The sequence below is a fragment of the Leptosomus discolor genome, chromosome 3 (genome assembly GCF_034619465.1).
Source record: "Leptosomus discolor isolate bLepDis1 chromosome 3, bLepDis1.hap2, whole genome shotgun sequence".
Taxonomy (NCBI): domain Eukaryota; kingdom Metazoa; phylum Chordata; class Aves; order Leptosomiformes; family Leptosomidae; genus Leptosomus; species Leptosomus discolor.
The window spans coordinates 10,349,065-10,364,939 of NC_141393.1; the positions used below are offsets into that span (position 1 = coordinate 10,349,065).

The window sequence follows — 15,875 nt, forward strand, 5'->3', positions numbered from 1 at the left end:
TCATGAGGCTTGGCACCCCCCGCCGGCCGGCAGCACCGGGGCGGGAGGGGGGAAGCAGCTGCGGGGGCGGGCCGGCAGCGGTTGGCGCCGCGGGCTCCCCGGCCCGGAGGGAAGCGGCGCCTGACGGCGGAGAGAGGCCCGGGGGGGGGGGGGAGGGGGGGGGGGGAGGCGGCGCGGCGGGGCCTCGGGGGGGGGGAGGGGGGGGCCGCCCCCCTCCCCTCCTTGCGGCTCCCTGGGCGCCCCGAGGGCTGCAGCGGAGCCAGGTCTGAACCTGTTCCCGCCGGAGCCCATGGCCAGGAGCCCAGACACGCCGCGGGCCTTTGGCTGCCGTTTGAAATCGGGACGGCTCCGCCTCGCCCCCCGCCTCCGCCTCCCGCCAGCCTCTCACGGCCGAGGGGAAGGGCTCGGGCGCCATGGCAACCCCGCAGCCTCCCGTGGGCGGTGCCTGGGGGCGGGAGAGGCCGGGCTCCATGGCAACGCCGCTGCCAATCGCAGCGGTGAGCGGCGCCTGCATGGTTCGTCGACAGCCAATAACTTGCGCCGTTCCCCGATAGGCGTGGCTGCCGGGAAGGCCCGCCCCCCAGCGGGAAGACGGGGGCGGGGAGGAGGAAGGCAGCTCCTTTGTGGGCTTTGACAATAAGATGGCGGGCGGGGGGAGGCGGGGCCGGTCTCTACGGTTAGCCCCGCCCCCTCCCCCAAGCGCAGAGCGGTCGGTGAGGCGGGAGCCGGGGCTCCTATGCTGGCAGGCGGCGGCGACAGCAGCAGCGAGGTGGTGAGTAGGGCGGGCTGGGCTGGGTCGCGGGCGGCACGAGGCCCCCGGGCCTGCCCGCCTCCCCCGTGGCTCCGCGTGGGGCGGGCGCGGGCGGGGAGCCGGTACCGGCGGAGCCCGCGGAGGAGGGAGCCGATTCAAAATGGCGGCGGGCCGTTTGCTGGAGCGCGGGACGATGAGTAACCGCCGCGCGGGGCCGTTCGCCGCCACGCGCACGCCGCTGGAGCAGTGAGGGGGACCGGGGCGGGCGGGCGAAGGGAGCCCGTTTCCCAGCCGGCGCCGGCCGCCCCCTTCCTCCGTTCGGTCCCTTCCCCAGCCGCGCACCCTCATCGCCGGCGTCGCCACCCCCGGGCACCCATCCGGCGCCGCAGCACGCCGCGGCGCCGCTGCCCTCCCACCGCCGGCGTGCCGTGCCTGGGGACCTCCCCCGGCTCCCCAAGCGCACGCATCGCGGCTCAACCCCGCCTCGGCCCCCGCCGCACTCCCTCCCCTGCCTGCCTGCGCTGGGGCTCACTCCCCGCCCTGGCCGCGCCCGCCGGTCACGCCTCCTCGCCGGCTCCGGCGGGCCTGCTCCCCCTCTCTCAGCCGCCCCGGCCCTCAAGCCTCCGCCGTCTGCGTTTCCACGAGCTTTCTGCTCCTCCTGCCGTCGCCCCTGCCCTGGGCGTGCCACCCCAGCTTCCCAGCCTGCCCCTTCCTAAAGCCCTCGTGTGCTGGAGGGGCGCCTACCAGCACCCTGCACCCGGGGTGTGGACCAAACCCCAGTGTTTTATAGTAGGTGCCTTTGTGCCGATCTGAACAGGGACGTTTCTGGTCCTACCAGCCCTCTGCTGTGTCTGCAGCCCACCTTATAACTCAACACCACCACATGCACACACTCCTGAAGAGGAGTACCTGGCTTTCCATCTTCATTTCACCATTACACATAGCTTTGATTTCTTCCCACAGTTGTTATAAAGGCCAGTTTTGGAGCGGGGAGGATTCAATACCTTCTTACCTTGCCATGCTAACCATCGTCACTATACTTAATGGCTGTACAAAAAGAAAAACCATCCTGCTTAAGTGAACTTCCAGAACTGGTCTAGGTAGTTCTTGTCTGCTTTCTCCTAAAGATGGATAGTGCTAAAATTTCCTATCTTCTCTGTTACCCCAACTCTTATGAAGCGACTTTTCCCCTTAAGTACTTGGCAGCATATTACTACATGAATCTGACTTGAGTGTGAATCTGGAATGTTTAAGTTGATGCTGTAGTAAGAATTGGATCAAATTTCAAGCACCTTATTTGTAAAGCAGACCGGGAATTTCTCAGTCCCAAAAGCCAAACTGTTAATGAATTACATAATACTGTGCTCCCTATGCTACTATCAAAAACAATCAAACAAAAACCTCAGAACTCCCAAACCGTCTTTTTTCCTACTGCAGATAGCTGTTGTCTCTCTGGCAGCTTTTTTTTTTTTTTTTTGTACAGCTGTTTCAAACAGTGGTTAAGTTTAACAGCCAAAGTTTGGGCTCTTGACACTCTGATAGTGGTGGAAGAAGGGAGGTGATATAACTAGTCTAGATGTTGCCTCTTGGACAGAGGCAGATGCTGCTTGAAATTATCGGGGGATTTTGAACACCTTGACTCTAAAGCACCGGCAATCTTGCTGTCATGTACCAAGAGGTTTTACACAATGGCTAATGCCTTTTTGAGTATGTTAATATGTAAATCAATAGAGAAACATACTTACATTTTAATTAATTAGGTTTGAAATTTAGCATTCTCTTGAGTGCTTGTTGGAGGTAGTGCAGAGAAGTCTGGGGGAGGTCATTTATTTGCAAGGTTTTAATAGCATCTGATAATGGCTATGAAGTTAGTATTTTTTTACTGAGAAATCAGGTTCTGAGCAACACTTGTGTGCCAGGTAATAGAATCTGAAGAAATAATTGCTGTGATGGGCATACTGTTTTAAGTTTATACTAACAGAATTCCACGTGGTTTGTTTATTACTCTAGGGAAGAACCTGGAATCCCATGCAGCAGGTCTTATGCGTTATTGTATTGCATGGGGAAACTGCTTCCTTCTTTAGAATGTTAATAGATTACAAACTGGACTGGTCTGGCAACATCCCCTGTGTCTTTCAGTTTGTGGACGTGATAATGGCTCTTTTACCAAGAACTCATGTATTCCCATCAATGGTCCCCTCCTGTATCAGTCTGCTGTTTTGGGAGGCAAACGGCCAAAGCCGCTTCCTCTAAAATTGTCAGATATACCAAATAGCAACAGAAGATATTTTAATTTATTTTTATTGTGACTGCATCATCTTTACCTGTAGTGGTTGGGTTTTTTAAACAAAGTTTATGCCCTTGTCACCTACCCTAAACTAAAGTAGGAATTTGGGGATTCAAATAGTTACTGTATACAGGCTCTCAAAGAGATTGGTCTTTGTTTATAGAATGTTTTGAAAATATGCCTGGGGAGCGAAATTTCTGAACTTTTATAGCATCATAAGGTGTTTGACAGAAATTAGAAATACTTTATTAACTTGATAGTATGGTGTCTCACTAGACCTGTAGTTCAGAGGCCTCGTGACCCTTGAATGTTGCTGTGAGCTCAGTCTGTAAAATAGAATGAGACTATGAAGTGGTTGAAATACAAATTCTATGATACAACAGCATTTTAGTCTGAATATTTTGGGATCAAGTCAAAAGATTTTGGCTTGAGAGTGTTTAAGGTGTTTTTTTTTGATGTGGATGGCTTCTTGAGAAAAATGTTTTCTGTTCCCCCACCCCTCAAGTCCTTTGTCAACCATCTCCTTCCCCCTCAATTTTGAGAGCAAACACTCTTCAAAAACTGTTTATTATGAGCCACAACAGAAAACAAAAATAGATGTCCATATGCATCCTCTTTAGTTGTTTATTTTCTAGGTATGTACTTCAGTTGCAGACACTGAACTGTCTTGTACTGTACAGACATGTCTGGAAAAGTATCTGAATTGTTCTCATATTTTATCGTGTAAGTTTTTGTAGCCTGTTGAAACAGAACGTTCTTTTCAGTTTCAGTAATTAAAGGAATTGTTGCTTGTGTTGTTTAGTTGTTGTATATGGTATATCAAATCTTATTTTGCCTTAAATGTGTTTTAAAAACTCAGCTTTTATAGTTAGACGAATCTAGTTACTGTCATTACTTTCATTATTGTCATCTTGCAAAGTAAATCTTAGTCATAACGTTTCTGTGCTGGTAAAGGAAAATTCTCCCCGGTTTCGCTATGTTTCAGTTCTGTATCTGTGCATGCTTGCTTTTTTTATCTAGATGTTGGAGACATACGTGGTTTTGTACAGCAAAGGTGAAAACTGTATATAGTTTTGTGATAAAAGTAATGAAGACTTGCTTTCAGTATGCTTTTGTGTGTTTAAATTTTTCAGATGATCACTGAAGATTTTGTTTGCTCTTTACATGGCAAAGGCGTAGGGATAAGGGAGAGGCTGGTCGAAGGTCAGGGTCGTAGCCTGGGACTTGGACAAACTGGCAGTTTCCTTCTCCTGCCGCAGATTTTGGGTGTACTGTTGGGCAAGTCACCTTTATGCTCTAGCTGTAAATTTGGTTTAATAGTAGTGTTCAGCTTTGTGAGGCTAGAGATACTGAAGCAATTGACAAAATAATAGAGGTGTATAAGTTTCTGAAGTGGGAAACTATTTTGTTCTGCATCTCCTGGATTTGCCTGACATCTTGCTTCCCGGTATTTGGTAGGTGGTGCTTTAACTTTTACTGTATGGACTCTTGCTCAGTAGCATGGGAGAAGAAGAAGGACTACATCAAACACAATTACTGGTATGTAATTTTTTGCTTCTTAAATGAAACCATAATCTGGTATTTTGTGCAGCCTCAGGAACAGAATGACAAAACTGTTTTCATGATGTAAGATACTAATTGGAAGTAAGTGTATAGAAAAAAATCCAGTGAATGCTCTGAAAGGTTTACCTGTAAGAATACATAAACATTTTTCCTCTGCTTCTATGCACCCACCTGTGTGTGATGTTGTTGTTATTGAGGTTTTCAGGTTTTCTGCTGTGTTCTGTTCTTCTGTTGGTGTGCCTTAGAAGGCATTTAAATGCCAAATAGTAGCTGTATGGAAACCAGGTTAACATTCAATTGAAGTTTTAGTTATTCTTAACAAGAATATAAGTTGAAATACAAGAAGCTTCAGACTCTGCATGGAGCGTTTAATGTTTGATGACATAATCATACATGGTTGATTAGTAGTCCCAAAAGATGTCTCTAGAGATCAAGTTTTACATGGGGGTCATGTGTTTAGAAATTACTGTACATACAACTTTTTAGGAAATATTAAATGGGATATGCTCCAACAGGAAGTTTGCAAGACTATCTAAAAACCTGGAAAGGGCACTATCAAGCAAAAACTGGGTTGTATTTAATGGGAATAATGGAAATATGTTAGGTTACAGGAGAAAACTTTAAAAGAAACTTCCAAAGCATTTAATATATTGGTAATCCATGGATAGCTCTTAAGAAGTCTATGAAAAATGACCATAATAGCAAGTTCATATATTCTGTATTGTAGTTCCTGCATATTGTGATTTCTAAAGAGTTTTGTAGCTTCCGTGAAAATCTTTAAGAGTTGGCAAATCCAAAAAAAAGGTTATTTCATGGATATATACAGCAACGTAAGAACTGTGGTACAGAGCCAGACCAAATGTTTATCTAGCTACTGTGCTATCCCCAGGTTTTCAGAGTAGATAAGTATGTAATGCATTTTGAAAGGAGCAATGTTTTGCAGTTTGGTGGATTTTTTAATGACTCTGAAAAAGCTGTGAGAGCTCTCTGAAAATTTGTGAAACATACTGTAGCAACCAGAAGAGCAAGGCAGGGGTTAGGGCTTACCAAGGGTAAGGGAAAATGATACAGGAAGGCGCTGCAATAGTATTTTGGTTTTATCAGCTTTTAGTTGAAAACCTTCGTTGTGTTTGGGGTCACTGCATTAAAAAAAACATGCAAATATTTGGCACACAGGAATTCTAAGGATGGAAGACTTAGAAGGGACGTAACAAAGGTGCATAAATGTAAAGATCAGGTACTACCTTTCATTTGCAGCCTAATTTTTATAAGACTAAAAGAAGTGAGATCTTCTGCATTTAAAAACCCAAAAAGTTACTTTGTGTTTCAAGAGATGAGCTGCACTGTTGTCAAAATTAGTGCAATTCAGAAGCAGATCTGCAGGCTAGTGCTTGAAAGTCATACCTTGGAAAATTCAGCAAGTGATTTTTAGATGTAAATAATGAGAAGCCTGCATCCACCCTGCTTATTTTTAGCTGGTGAACCTAAGATAGGAATACAGGAATTTTGCTTTCTTAGTCAACTGGGGTAATAAGTACAGAAGCTCATGCAGAGGGTGACTGTGCCTGTCCTCGCTGAACTTGCGCAATTCGTGTTGGAATTACATAGTTAATTTACTCACCTGAGTAAGGGAACCGGAAGGACTGCTTTAGGCACCTGAGTTGAATGTCTCAAGTTATATGGAACAAATCTAGATCTTGCTCTCCCTGTAGCCGAAATAAGCTAACCTTTCCATAAGCTGCTTGTGTTATTTTTTTCATGTTACTGTTAGGTATGTTGATGTTCTGGAGGGGTCAAATCTTTTAAAGATGGTGTGCCAGGTTGTATTTTTATTTCCAAAATTAGAGGTTAAGCATGCCAGTAGAAACTCGGGAGGAGCGAGGAGAAACTGCCTCTCCAATAGGTGAAATACAGCCGTTGAGATGTTTGCTTCTGTGCGAAGCAGCGGCTCCTGACTTCCATCAAGTGTGGAACTTAATGGGAGCCAGGAGCTGGGAGCCCCTGCCTCTCTCCGATGCCATGACTTGTGGACCTGCTCACCCCTGGTTCCCGAGTGCCGTCTTTGGGACCCAGTCCGTATGTTCCTGACCCTTGTTGTACCACACTGGCCATTCTATAACCTGGTATGACAATTCTGCTGTTTCTATCTTAAAAGAATTTTCTGTTTAAAGTTTTCTGTTTTGTTTTTTAGTCTTTTTTTTTTTCACCTCCCTCTTGAGCTGTTTACATTGTACAAGAATTTTTTATTTTATTTTTCTTTAACAGGACACAATGTTTGTGCGAGGATTAAAGAGAAAATGTTTTGATGGTGAAGAAGATATTGAAGGAACTCTGGCTGGTATTAAAGCTATTCCTTCCTATAATCTTCAGCGGCAGTCACTTTTAGACATGTCCTTGGTTAAACTTCAGCTGTGTCATATGCTGGTTGAACCTAACCTTTGTCGTTCGGTACTTATAGCCAACACGGTACGGCAGATCCAAGAGGAAATGACTCAAGATGGGACTTGGCAGATGATAAATACACAGAGTACAGGGCAGGCATCCCTGGATCGTCTTGTTTCAACAGATATCCTCTGTCGTTCATCTAGGGAACAAGCTGAGGGAAAGCCTGTTCCAGGCTATAGTACTTTCAATAAAGACTTTGAGGGTAACCAGGCACAAGATAGTTCAGAAACTATGTCAACAGCCTCTTCAGTGCAAGCTCCAAGAAACCTGCAGAGCAATGTGTGGGAAATGGAGAATCCACAGGAAAATAAAGGAAATTTTCAAAAATCACTAGATCAAATATTTGAGACACTGGAGAATAAAAGTCCTAATTCTGTTGAAGATCTGTTTTCAGAAGTTGACAATTCCTACTATGATCTTGATACTATGTTAACAGGCATGATGAGCAACACAAAAATGGGACACTGTGATGGGCTTGAAACGTTTTCTTCTCCAACAACTACAGCTTCTAACTCTAATTGTAAATCTGATCTTAATGAGCTCGATCATATTGTAGAAATCCTTGTTGAATCCTGAAACTCCTCATGTAGGAGATAAAGATCTGTTAATAGGAAGAAAAGACTCGAGAAAGCTATTTCCACAGTTTGTTCTATCAAATCTGCACGTGTATTTTACAAATATCTATATATTATATAGATATATATATTAAAAAGCACTTCATATTGCAAAAGAGTGTTAACTCTTAAAGTTAACCTGCAACTTGTAGTGTAATAATCCAATTTATTGTCCATTGAACTGTAAGTACATACGGTAAATGTTTCTAAGTTTGGGGTCCAAGGCTCTTGAAATTGGGTTCCTTTTACCAAATTTGTTCTAGCCTTGGATGGAGGATATACTCATTGAGAGGGATTATCTAATCTTTCTTATACTTCTCCCAGTAAAAATGGTAATAAACATAGAGAGAGGTTGGATAACTGGTTTCCTATTTTCCTCCGATTTCCACTTTGTTACACCACAAAACTCCTACCACTTCTGCTGCTTCTGTTCTAAGTCGCTACATGGCTCTTAAAGAGCAGTATGCAATAGTTCCTGTTATCCTAGCTAGCTTATTCTGGGTTTTGCTACAATTTTTACTTCAAAAATAGTTTAAAAGTGTTTATTGGTGTTTAGATTTTTCCAGGTATTTTCCTAAAATATATTTTTACTACAGATGTTATGTCAGCTGCTAACTTAGTAACTTTTGATTATATCTGCAGTTGATGTATTTTTTGAAAGATTTTCAAAAAGGGATGGTTTTTTACTGTGAGCTACCCAATGTAGTTCAGCAAAGTGTATGTAAATGTAAATATACAATTTTATACTTTACATTAAAATGTAAGAGCTGTTTTCATGATTCTGTTTTATAGAGTAGTACTTTACTAAGTTGAGAATTGTACAATTACACTTTCATGCCCCGTATAGCGTCATTAGAGGAAGAGCTTTGATCCAGCTAGATACAATTACATTTAATTCATTTGAGACCATATTTTTTTTTAACTACATTATGTAGGTTTTTATTTATATGTATTTATATGTAAATGTCATCAAGTGAATTGTTTATCACTGAAGTCTACCATCAAATATTTGTTTATATGGGATAACTATCTTGCACTAATTACTACAAAAAGTGTTACTAGCGGCCTTTAAATCTCTACTGGTATGTCACGATGTCATAATTAATATGCTCCACTCTTACCAAGGGTTTCCTCTTGGCTTTTTTAATAACAAAAGATAATGCAACATTGGATGGTGTTCTTTTCTTCAAGTACTCACATTCATTTTAGAGTGTATATAATTAAGCTTATTCCTATGCGACGTTTTTGAGGGAGAGGGATAGGTCAGGTACAGTGTATGATTTTGTGGTAAAATGACAGATGTTTACCTTCACAAGCTGGTAGGGGGGAAAAGCCCCAAACTAGCAGGGAAATAGAGAAGGTGGAAAAGATGGATTGGTTTCTAGAACATGCTAACACTGGTTGTGCTGGGGGAAGACATCTGCCAGTAACTGAGTTTTCTGTAGACCCGAACCAAGCAAGTTGCTGAACGTGAAGAGAGTTACCTTTCTGCGTCTGACAGACCCTGCCTTCCCACAAGCGACTGTACCTACTGCACACTATCCTTTTCCAATTCTCAAACCCCTAAAAAGGGGAGGGTGGGGGCAGGGTGGTGGTAAGGACATTCCAGTGTCACCTCCACAAAAGGACGTTCCAGTGTCACCTCCACAAAAGGACGCCACTGAGCTTACAGTTTCCACAGTTGCTTTAGAAGCATCTGGTTTTGGCCAAAATGCTATCACTTTGTGAAATTTTTCAAACTCGATAGTTGAATGCATGTTAGCTTGGGCGCATGAAACCATGCAGTTGGTGCGAGTCATTAGTGAATTTGCGAATGCTTCTTGTATTAAACTTGGTATGATATAGTCTGTGGTTGCTGCAGTAGTTAAGCATTGCTTCCTCAATTAAAGCTTGATTATTAACTTCAGATTAAAGGATGAAATACCATATAGACACTTGCAAGTTCAGCTCATATGATATAGCTGGACCAAACAAACAAGCCGCTACTACATGTCTTAATCCATAGAGATACCACTTGTAACTGAAGGGTGTTGCAGTAGTACATCCTGCTTCAGGAGGATACAAGTATTGGTGTGAACTGTCATATCTCACAGTGAACTAACAGTCTGTTTTATTTGGCAGTGTTTGTTGTAGTATTAGAGATTGCTTCAAAATTATAAATCCAGATATTTCTGTGTGTAAATAGGTCCACTGAGTCGGACAGCAGATGCCTTGGGGTAAAGCAGAAAGCCAGGCAGTTTGGAAGTTTTATAAAAGGAACATGAGCATAGAGTTGAATAACAAAATACGTTCTGTCCCTCTGGGCAAGTTCCCCAAAACGGCTCTCCAACCAACTGCTGGTTGAAAACCGACAGATCTGAACAACTGTGGGTCCCCTCTGCCCCCCCGCCCCCATTTTCATTAAATGAGCAATTGCACATTAAGATATTTAAAAAGGTGCTCTCCCCTGCCTCCTTAGTGTGCACCAGTCTCCATGTTACAGGTGGGAATTAGTACAATTTGCTCATAACTCTTAAACTGTGTATGTCACATGCATGTGTGTGTGTATAACTGCGTACCTGTATCTCGCTGTACGAAGCATCTAGCTGGGTGCACTCCGCTGTTGAGGAAGCAGCGCCTACTTAGAGCAATTTGTAGAGACTACGTGGCTTAACGGGAAAGGATTTAGGTATGTATGCGTCTATGTAGTTAAGCATTTAAACAGAAATATATATCCTGTTTTATGATGTTCTTAAAACTTATGCCAAATCTATGTGCTTTTACATGCCTGGTATCTTGGCCCAAGTCTTCAGCAGGTTTATAAGAGTCTGTATTGCTGAAACTTGCACAGTCACTGAACCGAGCTGGCGTGTGCCTAGAACCGGTCTGACTTTGCAAGGACCAGTCAGTGTAAAATCAGCTTGTCTCCCTACTGCTTTGTTGGGGTGTCTCAGTCTGATTCAGCTGCTCATGCTGGGTAGCTTCACTTCTCCTGTTTTAAAACAAACAAACCCAAACAAAAAACCCTTTCTTTTCTAACATGTATTGTCATTTCTTTGCTAGCCCAAAGAGGCTATATGAGTTAAATATGCATCACTTAAAGGTTGATAGACTGTATTTCCCCTCTGTGTATTCCTATAAGACACTGAGAGACATCAGAAATGATGAGGTGCCTGTAAGATGGTGACTTTTAAATTACTTATTTGGTGAATTGTTACCACAAATGGCAAGAGATGGTAGTTGCTGATGGTGATTTTCTTGATTTCTACATATAGATGGGAAATAATTTAACCTGTTAAATTAGGAAAGGCTTCTGTCAGATTTTGCTACCACTTCTAGCAGGCTTTTTTCTTTTATGTGCTTCTAGGGAAAAGATTCGTGACACATGACAGTCAGCACCATGTCTGAGACGAGGCTGTTGGTCTGAATGACCTAACTCAGTGGCAGACTTGCACAGAAGTACGTTCAAGCAAATAGCTAACATCAGATCTGCTTCCTTCTCAGGTAACCTTGAGTATCTGTCCCCTTCTGCCTCTGTGCCTGCGGTTTTATTTCTCCTTCTCCTTTGCCGGAAAATCCAGAATTCATGGAGCTTCTGCAGCTGGGGCATTGAGCAAAGGCAACAAGCGCGAGGGTCCAGGTCGCGCTAACAATGGCTTGTGCGCGTGAGCGCCTGCCTGCTGATCGCTTCCCTGCTCGTTGGGTGTTCAGGTTTCTTTAATCCGCTCTCTCTTGCGCAGCGCTGTGAGTTGATCGAGCGAAATACGTTGCCTGTCTCTGTGAAGGTAGCCATATTTGCTTAAAGGACAAATTTGGTAAAGGAAGAGGGAATCGTTTCTTTGGATGAAAAGCACCTTCCCAGACAGCCTCAGAGGCGCGAGCAGTGAGGGGTTTCAGCCTTGAGCAGTTCAGGGATTCACACGTGAGTCCTCACACTCACCAGGAATTGCCTGTTCCCAAAGCTGTCCTTAGGCTGGTTTTGAAGTCTCGGGTATGCCTGGGCTGCTTTAGCAGGCATTTTAAAAAGCATTATTGTAAATTGACTGATAGTATAGTTTTACATTGCAATTATCAGACCATTACAGATGTCTTGTGCCTCAGGATATTGATTTGAGTGTGACTGCTCTACAGTTCTCCAACTTACTCCATATTCCCATATAACTAAACAAGCTCTGTCAAAAGCTAGGGTGAAAAAAATCCATTTATTTGCTGACATCTAGGACAAGACCAATAAAAATGCTTTCAAAAGTGACTTCTGTTCAAAGTGAAAGTATGCCTATGCCTCGTGCCTAGGATGTATAGTCCCTTATGCAAAAAAAACATGACTGATGACAAATTTTGATTGCTCACAAACTCTTAAATGAGTGTGATTTCACACTATGTGACTAATACTAAAGGTACAAAACCATCAAGTTCCAAAGAAATGAAATACACATCTTAGAAAAATACATATTTTTGTCAATTTGGCTCGTTCAACTACAAGCTTTCTCAAGGATTGTCTAAGCTGCTTTTGGTGTCTCTTGCAAAGTTGACAGTTAAGAAAAATTTTCCTGTTTTTTCAAGGAAGTTCCACAGAGAGATGAAAACCTGCTGAATAATTCAAGTTGTTAGGAAAGAGATTTACTTCAGATGTCTGTAGTAGTCGACTTTTTTTTTAAGCCCATGAAAAATACTAAAATTTCCTTACCTGACATGATTTTCATAGGTTTGTATGGTAGCTTTGTTTTAAAAACAATTACTCCTTTGCCTTAACCAAGATTCTTCCCAAATGAGTGTTTTATGACCTGAAGAATTATTGTGGTAAAATGTTGATGTGCGACCAACACATCAACAGGAAAATACAAAGCTAGAGGCAACTTTCCATTACAGGGAAAACGTGCAGTAATTTCAACTGTCAACTTTTTAGGGAAGAATAATTGAAGATACAGGTGATTACATGACTTCTTGCAAAAACAGAATTAAAAAGAAATTGTATCCACATGTCTGCTGAATTTGGAAGTCCCCTAGGAGCATGTGGGAAGTACGTACTGCAACGGTCAAGTGCTACAACAAAGGAACAGTATATCATATTTTTCATGTGCCAATTACAGACAAGTTTTGGAGATCAAGAAAATTTAATGTAACTTCAACCTCGGGTTGTGCAAGCTTCCAAAACGGGACTTCTAAGGGGAAAAGCAGGTACGTTGCTAAAAAAAAAAAACAACAAAAAAACAAACAAAAAAAACCCAAAACGAAACACCGAAAGGAGAAAACAGCACTTGCAACAAATTCACTTTTCTGTGTTTGAGGTCATTACTGAGAGAAATGGTAGGTATGGAAAGTACAGGGTGTTGGGATTTTTCTTTGTCCAGTGAGCTGACTGAAGTTTTAAGATAAAATTTTATATGGTTATTTGTTTTAATTGAAGCCTAGTAACATGATTTGCTTTACTGTCTCTGCTCTGTTTGAAAGGTATTGGGAGCAAGTGCTTTTTCGTGTAAATGGTGGTTCTTTTGACAAAATAGAACAATGGCTTCTTTAGTACTCTGACAAATACTCAACAATGTGGGGTTTTTTTAAAAAATTACCATCTTGAGTCATGGCTTTTTTTTTTTTTTAACTTGAGTAAGTGTAGGATTAGTTGGTAGTTCACAGAGGCTTTGCCATCAAAAGGAGGTGGTAAAACTGACCAGGCTGTAGTGCAGTAGGCACTACCCTTTCTCGCTTTCATACGGAAGTATGGCATACGTGATCGTGGTGTCATTCGGCTTCAGAATACCTAATTAATTTCAACCAAATCTGGCAGACCTCACAGTCACTACATTTTTGGAATATTTTCTTTTAAATGTGGAGGTGAAAGAGAGATCAGAAGAAAACTGCATTCTGTACTGATATCCAGTAATGCAGATAAGGCAGAGACATTTATGAGTTTCCAGGCATGAGACCAGCTTCAATTAGAGCTTGTACCTTAGACACAGAGGCAATTAATCACAGACATAAATCCATAGGAAAGCAGTCTTTGTTAGTTCCTGTGTTCCTGGAACAGTGTTTTTGAATAGATGCCTGGTACAAAGGTAGGTAGAAGTAGCAGACCTCCAGTCATCCCTTCAGATGAGTTATATAGAGAGCTTGACTGGTTTTGGGGTTGGGGTTTTTCCTGGTTCATGTGAAATTTGCTGCAAAAGCAAAAATGCTGCTCACAAGACTGGTATCCTGGCTTGCTGCAATGAGTGCAGTCATACTGAAAGGCCACGTTTAAGTCATAAAAAAATCATATTGTTAAGTCCTCTGTTTGCCTCGAGGTTAGTTTAAGGCAAAGTGGCAGAGCATTAAAGATTCCTAGAACATGGCCTCATTTGAGAAAGTAAGGGCCTTTTAAAGAAAGTTTTCATCAAGAAAGACCTGATAAGTGAGCTCAGACCTCTGAATTCTTAAGCCTGTGAGACTAGCTCAGCTCCTCTAGCCTAAGATGTGAGTTGCACAGGACATAAACATCACTAAGCTGACCTAGGCTCCAGTTCTCTTCATATGAATCCCACTGTTGACACAAGCAAAAAAGGGACAAAAACCTTTGCAAATAATCTATGTATTTTGTGTATTTTCTATTAACTTCTCCAAATGTTGGGCCATAAATCCAAAGTTCTGATGCATGTATTTAAACAACTCCATGTTAATTTTTTTCCGTAGGTCTTGTCAGAGCATGTATGAAACAGAACTGACCTTTCTAGAAACACCTGTTGTAGAAGGCACGCGCACCCTTTTCTATGAAACAAAACAAAAATCGGTTACAGAACAGCTGACCACGTTAGGTTAACAACTTAAAAAACAGTGGGGAAAGCGGAGTGACGGGTGTTGGCGTCCCTCTGAGAGCTCTGCTGAATGGGAGGAGAAAGGCAGGGTGGCTCAGGCATTGCATTAGCTCGCTGTAGCTGTAGAGAGGAATGAATTGTCCACGAGTGCTACGGAGTTGCCCGGAGAACATACAGTGTTGTCCAACAGGGGTCAAGCCTAGAAAACCTATTTTTTGCTCAAGTTATTAAAACGTTTGGATGGTGCTGCTGGTTAAATTAGTCCTTTGTATGCTGCGTTAGACATACTTCCAGATTGTCCCTTCTGCACCAGCTACCTTTGTACACCTATCCTGTATCTGTTCCTTGGAGCTAATCCCCAGCATATGGCACAGGTCGGTCCTGCTGCGATACTCCTGGTTGTCCCTGGTTGACTTGAGCAGACAGAAGAATCCTGAACATCTTAGACTTACTCTTCCACTTAAGCCACAGTGTGTGGTGGGAAGGGAAGGGGTACGGGGGGGATATTTGGTCCACTCCTCCCCCTTAGCGCTGCCCCTGGTTCCCTGCTTATACTTGGTGCAGCAGATGGACTGTGGGGGTAGGGGTTGTCACCCCTTAGCCGTTCAGGGAGGCATCCTCCTCTCTGACACAGCCCCAGCAGCACGTCAAAAAGGATTCATTAATGCTTCTTGCGGCAGCACTCGCTCCCCTTCTGTGCTCCATGACCCCCGGCAGCGAGGTCAGAGCACAGCTGTGGCCCAGAAATCGGTGGCAGTACGCTGCAGGAGAGAGGTGGCCTGGAGAGATGGTCCCCTTGCCTCCAGCCGTGGATCCTGCGGGGGTCAGCTTGGGCTTTCTGTGCCTCCCTGCCCTTTGGCCCTTCCCTCGGTCACAGGCCCTGTGTGCTCCTGCCCCTCCACAAACGCCCGTCAGGAGACACAGGGGTTAAAGTCTGTTGGGCCTGAGGGGTTTCAGAAAACCATTGGTTTCTCTATCTGAATAATCACAAAAAGCAACTCATCTTTCATCAAAGTTGTGGTTTATCTCCACCAGATAACTGTTTCTGTTGTGTTTATTAGACCAACATATAATCTGTGTGTGAATTTGGCCTGCCCTCATATTTGATGTAGGAAGAACCTGTCTGTGTAAACGTGCTTCGTTCTTGTGTTTTCACTGTCCTATGGATGACTCTAAACCCATCCCAGAGAGCTGAGCAGCTTTTTGGGGAGTCATCAGGTAACCCACGGTGGGGTTCGACAAAGGCTCAAAATCAATCTGCACAAACACTTGAATGTCGGGTTTTGAAATCTGGTTTGCACAAACACTTGTGCCAATATAATTTGATTACGCAAATGCCCACAGAAAGCAAATACAAGGGGCCCGAGCACGGCCAAAACCACCTCATCTTTAAAGAAAAAAAAAAAAAAAATCAAGTGAATACGAGGAATTGTGCAATGTTTGATGTA

General features: G+C 43.4%; 1 protein-coding gene across 2 annotated transcripts; it reads left to right on the forward strand.

Annotated features, from left to right (window-relative positions):
- Positions 1–732: 732 nt before the first annotated feature.
- CDCA4 (cell division cycle associated 4) lies at positions 733–8,439 on the forward strand. Of its 2 annotated transcripts, none has more exons than XM_086462543.1 (3): positions 733–772; positions 4,497–4,577; positions 6,867–8,439. In XM_086462543.1, exons 2-3 carry the CDS (start codon positions 4,539–4,541, stop codon positions 7,620–7,622), a joined length of 795 nt encoding a protein of 264 aa, XP_086318669.1. In that variant the 5' UTR covers positions 733–772; positions 4,497–4,538; the 3' UTR covers positions 7,623–8,439. The 2 variants fall into 2 exon arrangements, with proteins under 2 accessions (XP_086318669.1, XP_086318668.1); XM_086462542.1 differs by lacking the exon at positions 733–772 and adding an exon at positions 6,447–6,724 and having other exon boundaries at positions 4,563–4,577.
- The last annotated feature ends 7,436 nt before the right edge of the window (positions 8,440–15,875 follow it).